At 35.9% G+C, this 20,662-nt stretch overlaps 1 protein-coding gene across 2 annotated transcripts in view; it reads left to right on the top strand.

The window, feature by feature from the left end:
• The window catches only part of GNAQ (G protein subunit alpha q), a 124,201-nt gene that overhangs the window by 33,630 nt on the left and 69,909 nt on the right, over window positions 1-20,662 (top strand). Inside the window, exon 2 of one of the 2 annotated variants that reach the window (XM_018080960.2) lies at window positions 3,288-3,472. In XM_018080960.2, coding sequence (XP_017936449.1) covers window positions 3,326-3,472 — 147 coding nt within the window. In that variant the 5' untranslated portion in view covers window positions 3,288-3,325. Of the gene's footprint in view, window positions 1-2,811; window positions 3,473-20,662 lie in introns of those variants that run through there. The other variant, XM_008934208.3, reaches the window with a different exon arrangement.

Here is a 20,662-nt window from a genome sequence, read left to right as displayed (position 1 = left end):
GAGTATATTGTGCTGAAAATTAATATTTTCACTTCTTAGTAATTCTTGGGCAGTCCTACAAATTTTATTATTATCTGGTAATCATATTCTCTTCTCTGTTTTTCATACATTCTCTGTTGGCTATTTTCCATAATTTCCTTTTTCATCAGGTTACTTTTCACACTCTGTCCCTGTGCATATGACACTCTATGCAACTGAGGGGGACTAGAAATGTTCTCACTGTTGCCACTAGTTTAGCTAGAAAATTAGTCTGTGGGCAGACACAAGCAGTTTTAAGCATTGACCTGGCGAGGGACAGACTTGAGGAGGTTTTGAGGTGGCCTTCAAAAAGAAAGATAGATACAATTTTCATATATGTATGGATAGTTAAATGTATTTTATATGTATATACATTATATAGTTTTATATACATATGTATGGCTACACATATGTATATAAAATGTGTGTGTATATATATATAATTTGTGTGTATCTACGTCTTAGATCTCCAAGTATAATTTGTTACTATTTTTTGTCTGACACAGTCTGAGTGCAGTGACATCCAATTACAGAACCACAGAGATGAATGAGATGCAGACTTAAATTTTAGATTCTTCTTTGGATTTTAATTTTGTTTTCCTACATTTTATGATAGTTGTAGACTCACTTTCAAGATGTAACTAGTCTGAAATACTGTCTTCTCTAATAAAGAATTAAAAAAATTGTAAGCTTCAGGGGATAATAAAAGCATGTTCTTTCTATCTCTACGATAAATTTTCATTTGAAGATTTTGAAGGAACACAAATTCACATGTGAAAAAGTGTCAGAACTAAAACTGGAAGTCACTTGGTATTCTACTGATTCAGAGGTGTTTGGTGGAAATTATTTTCTTATGTATTAGTTAAAGCAGAACTTCTGGTAGAAGAGTTAATCATGTCCAAAAGGCATCTGATATACTGTTCTGTGCTTTATAGGCTCATGTTGAATAGATTTTTTTTACTAAAGGACATATTTTGCAAAAAAGCTGCACAGTATTACACAATTGATAAAAAATATAAGGTAAAGCACTTTATTTCACTTCTCATATAAGGACATGACTGTTTCATAGATTTCAGAAAAAGAGAATAACTGTGGTGGTCTTAAGAGTGGTCTGAAGTATTTTTTTGCAATGTAATAGTTCTGTATTGTCTAGGTTTGTAATTTTGTGCAATCTTAAGGAAAGTTTTCTCCCCACTGCGGTCTATCAATTGCAGAAGTGTAAAGATTTCACCTCTGATTCTGATGAACTGGAAGACAGGCAATTATCATTGACCCAGGATCGCCCATACTACACCACCCATTCTGAAGAGACTTGTGCCTGGTTAACATGAGTTGCTCGGGTTGTGTGGGGCGAGTTGTGCCTGGTGGCTGGGCAGTTCTCTGAAGAGGTGGCCTGGGCACCTAGTACTGCACTGTACCCTGTGAAGGCTGAGAATGGAAGCAGGCTTGGTCTCACTTTTCAGCCTCAGAGCATGTTCTTCTTCATTAAATTAATAGCAACCACTTTCTCCCTAGAGAAAGTAAAATCGGACAGTATTTGGTTATTCAGTGTTGAGATGAGAAGGCTCCAGAGAGATCTTCTAGCAGCCTTTCAGTACCTCAAGGGGGTCTACGAGAAAGCTGCAGAAGGACTTTTGACAAGGGCATGTAAGGGTAGGACAAAGAGGAATGGCTTTAAACTGAAAGAGGACAGGTTTAGATGACATTAGGGAGAAATTAGGGAGATGAGGGAGATTAGGGAGAAATTCTTTACATATGAAGATGGTGAGACACCGGCACAGGTTGCCCAGAGAAGTTGTGGCTGCCCTCATCCCTGGAAGTGTTCAAGGCCATGTTGGATGGAACTCTGAGCAACCTAGTCTAGTGGGAGGTGTCACTACCGATGGCAGGGCAGTTGGAACTAAATGATCTTTAAGGTCCATTCTAACACAAACCATTCTATGATTTTGTAATGTGTAACATCATGCTTGATTTTCTGGGAATGTGCGTGTAAGGAAAACTTACTTTAGTAGTTTGTTTTATGTGTGCAGGAATTGGGAGTGAAGGTTTCAAAATTATGCTCATGGTAAAGGCTCAGATTTTTGCAGTGTATGCTATCTCAGAAATAGTTAAGGGTTGTTCCTTTAACCTTGCAGCTGCACTGCTGTGAAACACACTTTTCTGAGAAGGCACCTGAAACATAATCTAAGGGGCATATAAGGCTGCCTTTGTCCTGATATGACTATTATGGTATGACGCATGAAAGCTTTACAGAAATGATTAAAATAAAGGCCCGGCTGAAAGTCTGTGAAAAACACAGCACTGAGCAATGTGTTTTGTTTTCTGCAGGCTGAGTAGCTTGGGAGAACGCAGGGTTTATGTGGCTGTGCAATTCAACTCCTCCTCTTAAGCAAACACATGAATAATATAGATAAGCTCTTGTAGTCACAGATGAGCTTGCTGAATTGGAGCAAAGGAAAAATGTGTTTTGTAACCTTTGTGAAGTTTCCAATAAGCAGATCTTAACTTCTGAGTTGACAAATAGTCATATTTCATTAATAAACTACTTTTAGTACAAAGTACAAAGCATGAAAAAAAAATAAATGAAAGGAATGACTGCCTGTTAATGAATATGAGCCAAATTTTAATTTGACAGTGATTTCACATGGTTCTGAGATTGAAGTTTACAGGGCTTTGATTGTTAAAATACTTGCTTAAAAAAAAAAAACAAAAAAAAAAAACCAACAAAAAACCCCAACCCAACTACACCCCCCCAAACAAAACAAGTAAAAACCCAACAAACCAAAGAAAACAAAAAAAACCCAAACAAATCAATAAAAAAAAAAACAAAACCAAAATACAGATGTATCTGTCGGTTGTAATACCAATAGATTATGGTAGTGTCCTGAAAGTTGGCCTAGGAAAATTTTTTTTCCCTTAGTCCTTGAATTTTTGTGATAGAATGTCTGATAGTAGTTACATGAGTTTAGAGGTTTTGAACAATTACGTCTTTAAGAATGGAAGATTTTTAAATATGCAGTCATATATAGTATGTATATTTTGGAATTTTGTTTTACTCGCGAGTTTAGCTGTTAAATCAAAATGCAAATTTTAATTCAGTTGTTCTTCAGTTGCTACTGATGCTGCTGTTTGACACTAAACTGGTCCTTGTAGTTACCTTGCAAGTACCCCTTGACACTGTTCAACCCTGCACTAAGCTGTCAGCATTGTGCAAAAAAGTCATGTATGTGTCCAGTGGGTAAAGCATATCCTTCTTATTTGTCTTTCAGGCACAGGAGAGAGTGGCAAAAGCACATTTATCAAGCAGATGAGAATCATTCATGGATCAGGTTACTCTGATGAAGACAAAAAGGGCTTTACAAAACTGGTGTACCAGAATATATTTACAGCAATGCAGGCCATGATCAAGGCCATGGATACCCTCAAAATCCCATACAAGTGTGAAAATAACAAGGTGAGATTTTTGTTTATTTCTGTAGCTGAAGTTTTCCTCTTTTTATTTTAGGAAATATACTGAAGGTCTCAAAAAAAATGACACATCACAGAAGTGATACTCAAAGCTCAGAAGAAAAGGACATCTTTCTGTCCTGCATTTAGTTCTCTGCCCTTCTTACAACAATAAATGTGCTGCTTTTAACGAGAGACCTCTCTTAAGATGCCTGAGGAAGCTTGTCACAGAACAGAGGTTTAATGACAGGCTGCAGTTAAACTTTCGTTACTCTTGTCTTTTCCTCCCAGGTCATGCTCTGGTTAGAGCAAAGTTTAACTATTCTTGTGATCTGTAGCAGAACTTCACTGCTTAAGGGTTTCCATTAGCCTTAAAAGTGGAAAAAAGTCAAATTATCAGAAAAATATATGGGAATATCTGTGTGTGAACAGATCGTGAAATTAAATTTTCTACATGAGACCTTAAACCAGTCAGATTCTTCTGAGACTGATCCTGTTACCGTAGCGTGAAAGGACAAAGTACATTTGAAATGTTTGGGAGGTTCATCTCTGACTGGCCTTTTTCCATTTTTTTTCATATTTATGTTTTAATAGTAAGATAACTAAAATAGTTTAAGCATTCCCTGATAGAGAGTGAAATGCTTAATATATACTTGACTAGGTTACATGGCTGTATCTCCCAATATCACAGAAACACAGCATCGGTTAGATTGGAAGGGATCACAGTGGGTCATCTCCAACCTCCCTGCTCAACCAGGGACTATTTCATAGCAGTTCCTGGGAACTTGTTCTCGTTTTTACTATTGAGCCGTTATCAGCAACTTTGTCTAATGAAGAATTTAAGATCTCCCACAAGTGGAGGACTCACATACCTTTCAATCTTGTGAAAAAGTATTTAATGATTATTTTGTAATCCAGGATGAAAGTAGTACTTTCTCAAAGGTTCTTTTATTCTAATACTTTTTTTTTTAAATATGGCAAACCAGCATGAAGCAGTGACATTTACAATAAGGAGATAAGTTTCCGTTAACTGGGAGAGAATGAAATAAACTTAGGTTAAGATTAAAGTCTTTTTGTGTTTGTACATATGAAGTTTAATTATTAAAATTGAACTGCTGTATGTGTTTTAAGACAACTAATTTAGAAGTAGGAAAGATAAAGGTTATTACCAGGTTAAAGACACGTTGTTTTTTCATTTGCATTTGCTGAAGTCATTGCAGATGGTCATCACTTTGTTGGTGATGAAATGTTGCGGTAACCAGAGTCTTGCCGGGGCCTGGGTTTATGCAGTGAGAAGTCAGGAGGATCCCATCTGTCAAAATCCGTATTGTTTACCTTTGTTAATGTTGGGTGGGGTTTTTTGTGCGTATGAAACAGATTGAAAAACTTTTCTAAGTGATAAGACTCTTGGCTGTTGAACTTCATCATCTAACTGTATTTAACTGGAGCTGTCTGTTTACCCCTCATCCTTCACAAATCAAAATCAAATATGTAATTAGTATTAAAAAGAAAAGTGCATTTCCATGTGTATTTTAGCCTGTTGGCTTCATGTTTCTGCTGTATGCAATGCAAAAAGCACGCTGACCTGAAAAGTTAGTTGATCCTAAAGGACATTTTTTCTTCAAAACTGGTATTGATTGTCACTGTAAGTCCTAATTGTAGATTATGAATTTTTTTTCCCTTGTATTATATTACAGAGTATATGTTGTGTGTTTATTTTTAAGAAGTGCTGAGTTTATATAGTGTTTTTATATAGCTGAGTGAGTCAGGTACGTTTGGCATAGCTGTATACACATGGCCAGAACTGTTCACTTTCTCTGCATAAAAATTGCTTTCCTGAAAGTAGGAGTCTTATTTTTGTGTTCAACTCCTTCCCATCTCTCAAAGCAAACCCTGTACAAATTCCTTCTGAAACACAGGAAAAACCAAAGTTGCTACAGCCTTGTGCCTGAACAGAGACAATTGTGGTCAACTACGCTTTGGTTTTGTATACAAGGTCACTTTGCTTTAAAGCATGAACACCAATCAACTGGTAAATCTGCTTGTTCTTTTTTTAAAAGCTGTTGAAAACAAACCCATTAGTCCTAGAGTCCAGAAAACACAGGAAGGGCACTTCCTATTAATTTGAATCTCCTATTAGGAAGTTCTGTCTCTGGAGAGAATATCTCAAAGCTTGAGTAATAGCATATTTTTAGCACAGTAGCTGTTGTGCACAGTAGTTTAGAAATTTGCAGGTCAAGCTGGTATTGATGTGATTGGGCCTAAAGAAAAATGACCCTTTATTAATCAAATTCCTTATGTTCTTAATAGATTTCGAGGCTATAGTAGAAATGCTTTTCTCTTAATGTACCAATTTTTATACCTCTAACCATGAATTAATAAAATTGAAGTGTTTTGAATCTCTGGATGCTTCTGGAATTTGAAGTGCCCTTGTATCAAGAAAATAGTTAACTCTAGGCAGCCATGTTTTTTGTGTGTTGTACAACATCACAGGATTTAGGCTGGATTATTTTAATATAATCAACGTAGCAAGAGACAAATTATAAGTTTAGCAAGTTATTTCTTGTGGAATTGTGTTTGGCTTCATAGTCACCAGTGTAACTAAAGAGGCAGAGACTGAAGTGTATTGTCCTATATTATAATAATCTAGACTGTTTTGAAAGATTTATTATCAGAGTAGTGAAAGTCAATTGAGAAATTTAACTATCGATGTTTAGAAGTTCTAATATCTCAGAACTGATGGTAGAGTATTATAATGAGAGACATTTCTTTTTTTGTGTTTAAACTTCAGAATGTTAACTCTTCTGAAGTTTAAGATAATGGGTGAGGGTGATCTGTTCTCTTAGGAATTTGTCTTTCATAGGAAATGCTTGCTTATAGACTGGCTTTTTAGTTTTGTTTTGAGTAAATTTTACTGTGCTTCCATTACTTATTTTTTAACTAGAAGTTGTAAAGTTTCCATATGGCTTTTGAATTTCAGAGTAACAAATATTTTATGAAACAGGAAAACACTAGTTTTTATAGAAATGTTTACTAGCAATTCTGAAAATTACCTGTCTTTGCAAAATTTTGTGCATATACCAAACTAACTCATTACATATTCACATGCACATTTTTCAAAAAACAAAACACAGGTTTATGCTTTTTGCAGTTTATTTTTTTAAACAAATCTATCTACCACTATACTAAACACCAGCTACCACTGTTGTCATGTACTACCCCTTTTCATGTAACTTCCAAAAGACAAGTTGCCTCTCTGTTCAACAGACAGTATCAGGAAGGTGTCATTCTATGGTGATTAACAGGCAGGAAACCTTACTTGAATCCCATTCCCTTAACTTCATGTGAGGTAACTTAAATATTCATATACAATATAACTAATGTGAATAACAGTAGCAGAACAGGCTACGGGAAAGTTTTTTAAAGACACTGGAAAGATAAAAGCAAGTTTTATTGTAGACCTAGACATTGTTAAATTTCTAAGAGTGTTTTCTGCAGAAATTGGTTTTACATTTATGCCTGTTCCCTTTGGAAAATGTATTGCAGTAAAAATAAACAGATGTGGGAAATGCTTTCAAAGTCCAAAATTTTACTGGCATTATCTCCAAGTCCACCTTTACTTTGTTGTTTCTTCTGTGTCAGACAGATCTCTTGGAGCAAACTAATAAAATTACAGACAGACGTGGAACAACAGGAGAGGGTATGGAATCAGATTGTATAAGTTTTTGTCTCAGGTAAATAGCTTAGGGGTGTTAAGTGTTCTAGATCTCTTGGTGAAATTTGATGTTGAACAAACATAGGTTGGAGGAAAGGGCCTCCTGTGGATACATCACCTGATACACAGAGAGTGTGAACAACTCAATCCAGAGCAGCAATATGCAAATGCTGGGAGGGTATGTTTTTCAGTTTTGGGGGGGATGGTGTTCTGTAAAAAACAGAAAGAATTATGTTCTTGGGATGATGAAATGAAATGCTTATTGGTTTGGAATATGGATAATCAAGTGGCTTCTTAAGCAGATGGAGAAACCTGAATGGTACTTGGTTAGTATTTTAAGTTTTCTCAGATGTTCTTCTCCAGACATTCAAAACCAAAGTAAAATTACCTAATAAATAGGAGTCTTGCAGAAGAGTTAAATTCTTCTAAGAAAGGGAGCTCTGTGTGCATTATTTTCACAAGACATTGGTTGCTGCAGTCAGATAACATGGAAAAACATATAGGAGATTTAAAGTATCATGGTCCTTTAACCTCACATAGGATAAAGGAACTGAAGATAGCCTTTTTTTTTTTCCACCAGGGGCCATAATATGAGGGAAAGCCCATCTCACTGATAGCTCTGTTTCCTCCTTGGGGACATTAATCAGTGAGCTTTAGGGATTCCAATGAGCAGTTTCCTCCTGAGTGCTTCATAGAGTCCTTCATGAGGACTTTGACAATCCTACCTAGATAGCAGCCTGTCCTCAGCTGTCTTCTTCATCTTTTTATCAGTCTCCTGTCAGTGATTTGCTCTTCTCATTCCCTGCTCTTCTGGCACCTTATATGCATTTGACCTCAGCACATCTTTATCTACTTACCTGTGGCCTACTATTTTGTCTTATTTTCTTCTGGTTTTCTCTTCCTTCTTTATATTTGAATAAACTTTTAAAGCAAATAAAAAGCCCCCATACAAGTAGTAATTTACATTCCTGTTCTCTTTCTCATTTGCTTGCTCCATCCTTAGAACAGAGGTCTCTTGCTTTTATCTGTATTGGTCTAATGGATTAGTAAATTGGTTGTTTCCTGTGTTATGTCCTGCTTAACTGTTTCATCCCAAAAGAAGCATGAGTTTTAGCTATTTTTCCAAGTGTGTAGGAAAAATGATTATGTCTCAAAAGTAAGCTAGACAAGCGGAATTGAATGTTCCCATGAAGAGCTGAGAATATTTTTATTTAAAGTAAACACATGGGTAAATGAACCCTTCCTTTCTCCACTTTAGTAGCAGGTAGTTTCACTGATATGAAATGAGGGAACTGTCAGCTTGCTGTTCAACGTAAATCTGAAAACTAAGTTCTAGCTACTCTTTTTGCAGTGCAAAAAGATTTCTTCCTTCCTTTTTTAATATTTCAGTTTAGGCAGAGCTCTTAGTATTTTTAAGTATGACATTTTAAATTATTAACTGCCCTTTGCTAATGAGAAGTGGTAAGACATTTACAAAAACACTCATATAAGGCATGATGACCATGTTTATCTTTACAGTTCCATTCTTTTACTGTTTCTGCTAATATGAAGAACGAATGGGTGGTAATAACGCTGGCAGATTATTGTAGATTTTGTGATCACTCACACACTGGATAAAGGACCATAAATGTAGGAAAGCAGGCTTCTACCATTTTTTTATTCATTTCTTTCTGAGCATTTTACTCAGAAAGTTGTCTTATTATTTTGCTTGCACAGCATATTGTATGTTTGAAAGGAAATGTTCATGTGTGTTCTCTGACCATGAAAATGTGAAATATTCTTGGCAACTTTTATTGTATGTAATAGGAGTGTAGCATATATTTTAAGGTAATGAGATTGCATACTGTGGAAATGGTTCTGAATTTCTCCATGGTTAACAGCCATTATATAAATATGGGTATTTATGCAATATGATTTTATAGAGAAAATATATAAACATAATCATATGTAAGTATTTCCTAGAGGAAAGTATTTAATAGCTTCCTAATTATTTAATTCATTTCTAGAGAAGATAGGCTAAGGTTATCTAGCATTTATTTCTAAAATAATTTCAGATTGAAATATTTTTGTCATATTTTCGTCTGAAACTTTCTGGAAATATTTTTGTCCCACAGTAAGCTTCTTTGAAGAATTCAGATCCTATTGTGTTGTGGTTATATTATGTTGGATGAGTAGAAGTTATTATAATTTCTAGTAACACACAAGTTGTCCAACATAAGGTTTACTGCAATGGACTGTATTTTTTTCCAGGTTTTGTCCATATCTTGTTCAGTTTGTGCTTCCTATAGGGTAAAAATTGTAACGTTTGAGATGCAAGTAGGTTTTGTCCTATAATAAAATTCAGCTTTGATTTGACAAAACAGTTGTTTAAAAAAAAACAATCAAAACACAACCCACCCTGCCCTTCCTGCTCCACTCCCCCTTTTTGTTTGGTTGGTTGATTTTGTTTCTCAAGTATAATTTGGTTTGTATTGTGGGATGTATTGCCCAATAGAGGTATTCACATAATTCCTTTGATCTCTACATTTTCCAAAGATTATTTTGCTCCTTTTTTCTCCCTGGTTAAAGTAGGCTTAAAATCTGCGCATGAAGAGGTGATTACATATTCACACTTCAGTCTGATCATATGCCTGCCTGTTTTCAGGATATGGGCCTGTGTAGCTCCACTGTTAGACTTTGTATTTGCTTTGGGTGATTGCATAAAAGTGAGTAATGAGGCAAGAATCCAGTGTTTTGCTTCTGGAAGAGTAAGCTGGGAAAGGAAAATCTAAGCATGACATTAGTCATATTGCATTTTAATTTTTTTTTGACAGCTTTATAACAAAAAACCACAAGGTTTTGTTTGCGTGCTTCATCCTTGGCAAGAAAGTGTACAGATCTTGACTGCAAATTGTTTAATATTATGGCGGATGTAAGATAGTGGGTAGGTAAGAAAATCATTTTTTATGAGCTAGTCACTTCTGTGAACTGTCTCAAGCATGACTAAGAGAGCTGAATATTGGGTTGGAGGGGTAGTAACTACCAAGATTTGCTTCATAACGTGTCTTTACTGTCACATATCTCTCCTTTTCATTAGTCCTGTCATATATAAAAGTTTGAGAAACTTGGCTGGGGCAAGTGATACTGTGGAGAAGTTTTTTTTCTAGTTAAGGTTGTTTCTGATGATGATTTTCCATTTTTCTTAAAGTGGCCAGAGTTAAAATTTGGCTTATTGTTTAATTGTTAATCTTCTAAGCCAATTTGTAGATATAGTTTACTAATAGGTTTTACCCTGACTCACCCATAATCCCATGGAATCAGGTAAAACTGATTTCTGGGACAGAATATTTTTGAGAAACTTTTAATGTATATTTTTATATTATTCCTTCCACCCTGTGCATTTTTTAAACCTTTCATTCACAGTCTGGATTAAAAAAATACTTCTTGAAAGCTGAAATATTTTGTACTAAAGCTTTAACTACTTTTTCTTACAACCTTAGAACTCCATGGGTTTTCTTTAGTTATTTTTTCCTCCTTTTCTTCTTTTACTTTCTCTGTCACTCTAACTTTTAAATACTGCCTTGACCTTTGAAAAGTTGAAAGAGTAATGATGAAGGATTGAAAATAAAGCTATTCAAAACAGTGTAAAAACATACCAGATATTATAGGTTCTGTTGCAGGCAGTAGTCTGCAAATGAAAGAAGGGCACAGGATAAAATGAAATGTGATGACATTTTTCAAACATATTTTATGGATATTTTAATTTAGCTGTGAATTAAGAATCTGGGGAAGAAATTAACTTCAATACTTATTCTTGATTTTGAAAAAACTGGAGTTTTTCCAACCACTTGCCACTTCGTAAGCAGCTTTTGAAAACTCTTCTGCAGTAAAAGAAATTAAGTGGCTCTTTGATAATGAGCCCATGAAGGAGCCACTTCTCTTGGACTGGGACATTTTTATTGGACTAAAAAGACATGGAGAATGTTTGACTAGGGCATGTATCTGCTGTTATGTATGCAGTATAAAATGGACTTTTGTTAAAGAAAGTTGGAGTTGTCTGATTCAAACTTGCTTATAAATGAAGGGTTTTAGGAATATATATGAAAAAATTGAGGAATGCATGAATGGACACATCCTCTCAGAGGGTTGCAAAGAAGCCTGCACACTGAGATAAATGAAGCATTTCTGAGAGACTGTACAGGTGGTATTTAAAGTATGGTCAGGAAGGTTCTGAGGACCCTTTTGCGATTTAGAGGGTATATATCTATTTTTTTAGGTTTCTTAGTTTTTAGAACCATTTCTTCTAGAATTTGTGTGATGATACTGTGTCATGAATAGTTCATTTACTGCTTGCAAAAGGAGTCTTCCTGTTCTTTTAAAAACGTTTAAACACATTTTCCCAAGCTGAGTGTTGGAATTTTTTTAGTTTTACCTGTGAGTAGTTCTAACTGATCAGGAAAACAAATTGTGTGACCTCATGATTAGATTCATCATGAAAGGCCCTGTTTTAAACAAAAACTTCTTTTGTGGGGCAATATTTATAAATAAAATCATCCTAATCAGAGAGGGGCATGACAGTACAGCCTTGTAGCTGATGTCCTTCTTGTGTGATAAACTAGGACTTGCCCTGGGTGCCCTGGCTGAAGCAGTTTACTCATTCACTGCATTGCAAAATGTTTTAAACAGCAACTACCTGCTGTGTTTTAGAATTTACTTAATTTTTCCTCATATCTGCTTCAGAAAAGAAATGTACATTTTCTAGAAGTAGATTTTTGAGGACCCAATATTAATGATGGGGAGGAGCTATAGCTTGCTCACTCACTAGCTCCATTGTTTCATGATTCCAGTGGGGTGTGTATGCTCTTACTGGTATGTTTCTGTCTATCTATCTGTTTTTGGATACTCTGCAGCTTTTGTGGTCTTCCTGTAGAGCTTCCTGTGCACTGCTGTCTGATGATACCATGTGCATCAGCAATGTCGGTGGTGCTTTGCCTTTCTGACAAATAAAAAACCTACAACAGCAGTGTTTTTAATTTTTCTTCATCGAAGTCAGTACTATTCAGAGTTACATTTTAAAATCACATTGGGATGCATTTCTGTGATCCAGTAGGTCTTTTTCAATTTATCATCTGCTGGCTAGGATATGCAGTAGAAAACAACCTGTTATGAACACGTCCCAGGCAGATGATGTAACTGTCTGGGTGTAGTGAAACACAAAACGGAATCAAATTCTGCCATTTCAACATTTTAATGCAATTTTTCATTTTGTCCTTCATTACTGGTCCAAAGTACACAAGAATTAGATTTTGCAGATGTTTTCCTCTTGGGAAAGGGATGAAAATTAGATTTCTTATGTGAAGCTATTACAATGAAAGGAAATTTAAATAAATTTGTTAGGGGGCTCATGGTGAAGGGAGTGTTTGAAATATGGGTGAAGGGAGGGATATAGGCTGAGTAATCAAGAACCTTACTTCTTAAAGTAAGGGTTAGTCCCTGGAGAGAGTTTTGTTTGGTAATGCTTCTCCAGTGTTCACATGGTCTCATTATTCTTTGAACATGACATAGTTATTTCTCAGTGTATTATTAAATAATTTTTTTCCGTAGCCAACCTTTTTTTTCATTTTAGATTGGGCAGTTAGATCTATTTCCTTGTGTTAAGGTTTGTGTTTCTTTTTTTTTCTTTCACCTCTGGTATTCAGCCTCTCAGATTTTGTGCAATTGTAATCTGCTGAAGAGTATAAGAGGAGGATGATAAATGAGACTTGTTACAGTGCTGTGTTTTATGCCTGGTTCCCATATTCCTTTTGAAATTCTTGACTTTCTGGAAGCTGATGCGTTTCTCAGAGACTCCTTGTTTTCTCCAGCAGCAAGGGTCGTGGAAGGAATCAAATGGATCAGTATTTGACACAGCTGGACAAAATGTGGTTAAGATGGCTGTGGAATACAGATACAGTTGTGTTTTGCAGCACCTACTTTGCAGGCACAGGTTTATACCACCTGCAGAGTTCTAGGGAATTTTACTACAGTGCTTGTTAAAAATAAGTATTTCCAAGGGGCTGAGGAACTAAATGGAAAACAATGCCATAACTTTGGGTCTGTAGTTGGCAGCCCTGCACACAATACAGAACACCCCTGCTGTATGATACATGAAAAGAAGAGAGAGTAACTATCTCATCCTTACAATGAGCAGAAATGTAATGCATGCTTTCACTGTGAAGTAACTGTGTCTTAGAAACTGGATTTGAAAGGCTGAGTAAAAATGTGCTTTACCATAACCCTACCACGCCCAAAATTCAGACATCTGTATTCCTCCCTACACCAGCAGATGAGTCTAAAGAAAGAAACAATGATAAATCTCCACTGTTACAATATGTTACATGTGCCAGCACTGTTGTCATCTATAGGTAAAATCAGTAATTGAACTAAGTATTTTCCTCTGCACTTCATAGAATTTTTTTCCCTCAGCACAACCAGTTATAGAATAAGGGAAAGGCTCACACCTGTTAAAATAATTCTTCTGTTTTGAGGGAATTTTGCCAGTCTGAGTGTTAGTGTGTACTGTCTTGCGTCTTACGACATCATGCTATGTGGAGACCTGTACTCTTAGAGACCAATAGTTAGGCTTGAGATATTGATAACTACACCTTAAAATGAAGAATAGTGCTGCTTTGGTTCACCATGAGCTACTCAGTTTTTTTGAGCTAGGTTCTCTCACACGTGAGCTGCAGTAGGCTGTAGGGATGTGTCTTTGATCCCTGTCACTTTCACTGGCTCATATGGCCCTGAAAATGTCAGTTTTACCACAAGCACTAAAGCTAGGAGCCTAAGTATGGATCTTGGATAGTATCCCACAGCATTTAAATTAACATTAATGTTACTTATGTAAAAGATAGAAGACTTTAGACAAATGAATCTGAGTATGGCGACTGCCTGTTTTTTCTTCCCCTTTTTGACCTGTGAATGAAACAAAACTTTCCCACCTTTGTAACATCATTGTACCAAAGTGTTAATCATTGCTAGTTTGCTGAAATTCTGTATTGTGGATGTGAAACAGCAGTGATTTAACTACAATTAAACTTGTAACTAAGGCAATTTATAAAGCATTTACCTTCAAAAATACTTCTGTTTTAGTATTTGCTATGTTAAAAGTGGGAAAAGATGCTAGCTTCATCAAATGGGGTTTAAGACAAGCAGCAGTAAATTTCTTTCAGTGTAACAAAACTAGTGCTGTCTCTTCTGGCATCAGTTCTTTCAAATAGTTAAACTCTCTACTCTTTGCTAAAATATGTCTGACATCGGTTTAAAGCGGTTTTTAATAGGTTGCTAATTGTACTAGCAGTTTCTAGACACAGGGAAGGGCTTTTGATGTCTAAGCTGCTAATTCTGCTTTCAGCAGTTCCCTTTTTCTTACTTTTTTTTGACTAACAAATCTGGTTTTTGTGAGAAATTGTAACAAGTTAATCCTAATTTTGGAAATTGCAGGATTATGCATAGTCCACTTGTAGTACATAAATGCTAATGTTTTCTGTCATCACCCTGTTTTTTTCCCTGCATTACCACCTCTGGTCTTTTTAATGCACACACTTGCTTTTTGATCTTCCACTATCACTGTCTAAATCATATGAAAACAGAAAGATAGGTATTTGCAAATGATTGTAAGTCAGGCGTAGCAATTAAGAAGGCTAATAATAATTGTAAGAAAACAAAAACAAAACCCCACAAAAAACCCAAATCAACCAAACAAACACAAATCCACAATGGGCAGTACTTTTGTTTTTAAAGTCTTGGCAACTCCCAGTGAATATCTGCTGAAGAAGGAAAGGTGGTATTCTCTTATTTATTTGTTATATATCCTAAAGGTGCTAGACTGGAATTTCTGGGACTCCCCTTTGTAAGGTGATGGCATTGTCAGACCTGCTCAAGGTAGAAGAGGGGCCTTTATTTCTGAAAGCTTTTGTGTGTATGTTTTCCTTACTCTGGCCTCCAATCGGGAGGCCTGGAGACACACCATCTATAACGCAGCTGTCTCCTTTGAGAACACACGCAGGATCACTCTTGAAGAAAAAAGGCAACGCAGAAAGAACCGTGTCTTGCAGAATACACCATCTAAGGAGTCTTTCTGCTGTGCCTTTTGCAATCAGATATGTCTGTCACGTATTGGCCTCATAAGCCACCAGCGTGCCTGTAAAAAATGTGGATAGAGCCTTCCCAAATCTTCGTTCGCAAAGCCTAGCCATGATGTGTGAGGCTTTGTTTTATGTTCTGCTCCTCCTTAAGAACTCAAGAAGAACAACAGTTCTGCTTTTCATAACTTCCTTTAAGCACTAGCAGCAAAAAAAATAATAGGCTGATAGTAAGCTTGTTAATACCTTTTGTTGGTATTGAAGCTATGAACAACAGCACAAGCAACTTAGCTTTCTGGCCATTAACTCAGGAAGACAATATGTTTTAATATGCATGAGTCACTCTTGTTATCTCTGTAAATAAAAAAGGAGGAGGCAAGCAAAGCAGTAATACTTCACTTAGACCTTAAGTTATTAATGAAATAGCCTTGAAAACTGAACCAAACAAGCATCTTGAGGGAATTAGGGAAGTGGTTGATAGTTGTTACAAAGCAAGCAGGTTTTCACCTTGATACATGAACATTCATATAAATTGTGAGGTACAGTCATTCAGAGGTTGGGGGCAGGGGGCTGTTTCATTGTTCCTCTGATGCATTTGCTTTTACAAGAGAACAAGTCAGTGCAGCTGTGTCTGCATAATATGTTGCTAGTGTCAATGAAGCTGCATCTCTTCTACTTTCCACACAGTGTAAACACAGGAGGCAGATGCTTTATCAGAAAGGATGCTTCATCAGTTACCTGCTTAGTTCTGCCTTTCTATGAGCTCTGCGTGTGCTCTGTTTTAGATTCACATAAGCCTTTAGGCACCAGGTTCTTCTCATTTCAGTGAGAAGTGGGGAGCCCTAAAATCAGAAGCAGTGTTTTCAGTCTGGGCTCTGGTGTTTGTGATAATGATGTAAGAGGCCCTGATGAGGAGAGAAAGGCAGTGAGCTGTGTGAGCATCAGGTGTGATGCAGCACTGAGGGGCTTCACTTCATTGAAGGGCAGCGGTCTATTTTTTTACTTCTTAGCTTGCCAACAATATCAGTCATGGCAAAAAACAGGCAGAGAACAAAAATACCTCATACCAAGCAGTCATTAGGCTCTAATAACACCTATTAGGGTAAGGTTTGTCTCAGTGGGTTTGGAGAACTGTTTATTATCCTGTTTTGCTAACACTGATTAATAGTGCTCTTAGTTTTGGCTTTATTAGTACAGACAGTCATGGATTTTTAAAAGAGAATGTGACACTGATGTTCTTTCATAAAAAATTGCAAGTTATTTTGAAAAATTGATTTTAAAATCTATGAATGATTGTGTATCTTCTGATAAACATTTTTTTTCCACATTGCTTTACATAATTTTCTTTAAAGTAATTTTGGAGCAGGCTGGATAAAACCATGCCAATCCTAAGTTATCTGTGCTAAAATAGCTTTATATTAACTTGTTTCACTATTAAATAAAAAAAACTTAACGTCTTAGATAATATCAGTTAAAAGCATAGAGAAAGCTTTCAACATGGTATGCTGTATTAGAAAGACAATAATAAAAATAAAGTTAGAACCAAATTCCAGTTGATGTAAAAAACAATGTTGGGCTACACAGGAAAATTCGTATGCTACACATACCATACTTCATATATTGGAGTATGCATGACTTGTAGTAATGCTTAGGAATTTATTAGTAAATGTTCAGGAAATAAGAGAAAAAAATCATTAGTTCATATTAATAAATTTATAAAATTTGGGAGAAAAATTAAAAATTTTTTAACTTCTGCACAATTTAGTAGCTGCATGCACTAAACTTCAGTTCAGAGCCTCGTGAAAGTAAGTGTAGTGTGTATTACTCTGTTTTGAAAAGAGAAAAAGAATGAAGAGTATAATTAGAAGTCTCATAGGAGTTTTTGGCCTTGTACTCTACAGTACAGCTTTATACAGTTGTGTCACTAGAAGTTGTTCCCTGTGTCCTGTCCCCAGGACAGAGTTTTGGAAGCCAGATTGTTTATAGATAATATAGGAACCAAGACAAACCATTTGGGCAGCACCTTGCAAGATCTTTGAAGGTCTTGACGGCTACAGCGGAAGACAGTGAGAAGGCAAGAGGAAATACTTGGAGTAATGGAAAATATGTAAAACAATGTAAAAGAATAATAGAGGGGGAAAGTATAACAATTTTATGGTAGCAATGTATAGCAGCATATGATCCAGTATGTAATTCTAACTTGTTTTTTGTCTTCACTGATAAAAAACCCCTTTTGTATTAAAAATGTTTCTTTTAGAAGATCTAAAAAATTATCACACTGGCTTCATCAATAGTTACGTAGAGTCCATTTATGTCAGGTGTAGATATCAGTCTTCTCAAAAGGATAATAAAAAATAAAGTTAATACAAGATATGGAATATAATTCTCGGCTTTGGTTCATTTTTTTTTTCTTTGGTTGGTTTGATTTTGGTTTATTTTTGAGGGTTGGTTGGTTAGTTTGGAGTGGGGTTTTTGTTTGTGTTTTTTTCCCTTTTGTTTTGCTTGGGTTTTGGTGGGTATTTTGGTTCTGTTATGTTTGGATTGGGGTTTTTGTGTTTGTTTTTTGTTTCAGCATTGCCAGTCTCTTAGTTCTTCTGAAAGACTTTTAATGTTCTGCTTTCCACTTGTGAAGGTGTTGCTATTGCATATTTCTTTTTTGTCCATAGCAGACTTCATGTATCTCCAGAGATGTGCTTAAAGCAAGAACTGTACAAAGTCTGTACATAGTTTCAGAACTAGGACATTTCTCATTTTTCTGTTGCTGCCAGATGATACACTTCCACCGTAAGGAAGGATTCTGTAAAGAAAATAATTCTGCCCCTGCCTCAAGAATTAGATGATTCCAAACTGTGTTGTTCTAACAGATTCCTTTGTCTCATTTCATAGGCTGAATTACCAAAATCAGTCAATTGCTTTAGGTTTTCTTCTCTGCCCCCAGCCCCTTTCTCCCCATCAAAACCATGATTCAGTTTTATCCTTCTGCCCTTCCATTAGGGATTTCTGTCTAATGATTCTTTTATACTGGGTTTTATTATTCCACTGCTTTTTCAGAAAATTAAACGGCAGGAAAAAAAAATACATGACAATTTATTTTAAGATTGTAAAACTTTAAGTATTGTTTTCAGAAATTGTTTAGATCATACCTAATATGCTATATAAGCTGGCTTTGTGCTACTATATTTAACTGTGCAAGTTTAATGTCTGCCTTCAGCAGAAATAATAAGCAGCAAATAACTGGAACAGTAAAAAAAATTTCTTCGTAGTTATTTGTCCGTCCTGGAAGTTTGCATAAATGTTTACTTGAACAGAAAGACTAATTTGCTATTGACATTTAGCAAGTGTGATAAGCATTAAGTTGCATAGCACTTTTTCCCTGTTTCTGAAATTGCAATACAATGCAACAAACACAAAAGGTGTGGTATTCTGTTGTGTATTCTCTGTTTTTTCACTTACTTTGAATTTAACTTAATTTCATTTACTGAAAATAACTGAAATGTCTGCCTATTTCCAAGTGCCAAACTGTGCAGTTTTCATCATGAATGTGAAAACAGGGGAATATTTGAATCAAATTTTATGAAGATAATTAGAAATAAAACACTGCTTTAAATGGTCATTGTTTAGAGAAGGAAAAAAAAACTTTTTATCTCTTCTGGAGAATCTAAATTCAATAGTGAAGAACCAGTAAGCACTTCCAGTTTCAACAGCAGAACATGTTCAGCCAAGAAGTGTAATGCAGGAAACCAAAAGTAGCAATATTTGTGCCAGCGAATCCTGTCCCGTTGTCCTGTTTATGCAACTTTGGTACATAAGCGCACCTCCCCCTTTTGGATGAGCTGCAGTTTACTTTTGTATACTTAAAGGAAAGCCATAAATAGGGAGCCTGTGCTGGTTTTTTTGTTGCTTTCTCAGTAAACAGAACTATTGGTGAAGATATTGCATGATGGATGCTTTTTCTCTTCCATTTGAAGAAGTTAACATCACTAGCACAATTTAAAATTTACACGTTTTTTACTGCAGGTGACCTAATTCTGTAGCACCACTTACAAAATGGTGACATTGTGCCGACCATGTTTTTATAACTGTGCTGTACATGTGCCTGAGTACTGTTACTTCTGGTTACTTCTGGTTTTGAAGACTTGCAGTGGATGAAAATACTTCTTTCTGTAACTTCATAGACTTGGGGAAATGGGTGTGTTGGCTGCTTTGTGACAACCTTTCTTTTTCCTGGTTGGATGGTCTGTTTGGAATAATGTGTTGTAGTATCAGATTACTTTGATGCAATGTTACTGTGTTACAGACCATTAGCAAACTTACTTTTTCTCAGACCATTTGTCTAATTTCAGCATCTTGATGGGATAAAGATAGCTTTGTGTTTGCTGCCCTTACTTGGGGCAGTAGTTCCATTGTATCGTATTTCATCATCACTCTATTTCTGGAGCATATTTTTAATACATCTTTTTAAATGCATATTTTTAAGATACGGAAGAAGAGATTTGAATTCCCAAGTTCTCTGTTGTTCAGGAAATATATCTTATCCCTCATGTTTTTAAAAGGCTCTATGCCTTTGCATGCTGCAAAGCCCCTTTCTCCTAATTTATTAAGAAATTTTCTTAACCAACCCTCATGGATCACAACACCAATTTGAGACTTACCTGGTAACTCCCAGAAACCCCCATTTACCCTTCTGCCCCAGATGTCTTCCTAGTTGCCCACTTTCCTCAAGGTCCCAAATGCTTCACAGTTTGGTTTACTTTGGTTTACTTTTCATTTTTTGCAGTTCCCATGTGATAGCAGCTTGTTCTTCAGAGCCTTCCTGCTGGGCCTGGGTGGGATTCCATGGGGCTGATCAGGCAATATAGTATCAGCCATAGGACTCCTACCCCACCGAGAACTCTGGGAGTTGTAATTTACATGGAAACTTTATCTTGGGAAAAGTCTTCCCTTCACAATCTTACAGAATGCACTTATGTTTTATGCCTGAAAGTTCTTGGAGGGATACATTCCTGAATGGATTGTCCTTACTCTTTTGGACAGGAGGAACTGGAGGAGTAGAAACGGGTTTGTTTTTCTCAGGGAGTAGTAGCAAGAAGGCAACCCATGGGAATCCTAGGAAATTTTAGTTATTTCTTTTTCTGTTTTTTACATGGAGTTTTGTATTCTGGTTTCATAAACTAGCTGAGTATTTTTTTAACAAAAGAGAGCAAAAGACTCTTAAGTTTTAACTCTTAAGTTGTTACAACAGATCGCTGAATGTTTACAAGAAAACAAATGTTGATATAATTAGATAATTTCTTCTAAAACCTTCGCTACCTCCCAAACAATCACCTGTCAGATTACAATGGGTAAAAAAACTTAAAAGGAAACTTTAATTAGTGTTGAT

This window comes from Manacus vitellinus, unplaced genomic scaffold, assembly GCF_001715985.3.
Source record: "Manacus vitellinus isolate BGI_N305 unplaced genomic scaffold, ASM171598v3 scaffold_50_pilon, whole genome shotgun sequence".
NCBI classification, from domain to species: Eukaryota; Metazoa; Chordata; class Aves; order Passeriformes; family Pipridae; genus Manacus; species Manacus vitellinus.
The sequence above is the reverse complement of the archived record's forward strand: the minus strand, read 5'-3'. Positions and strand labels throughout refer to the sequence as shown.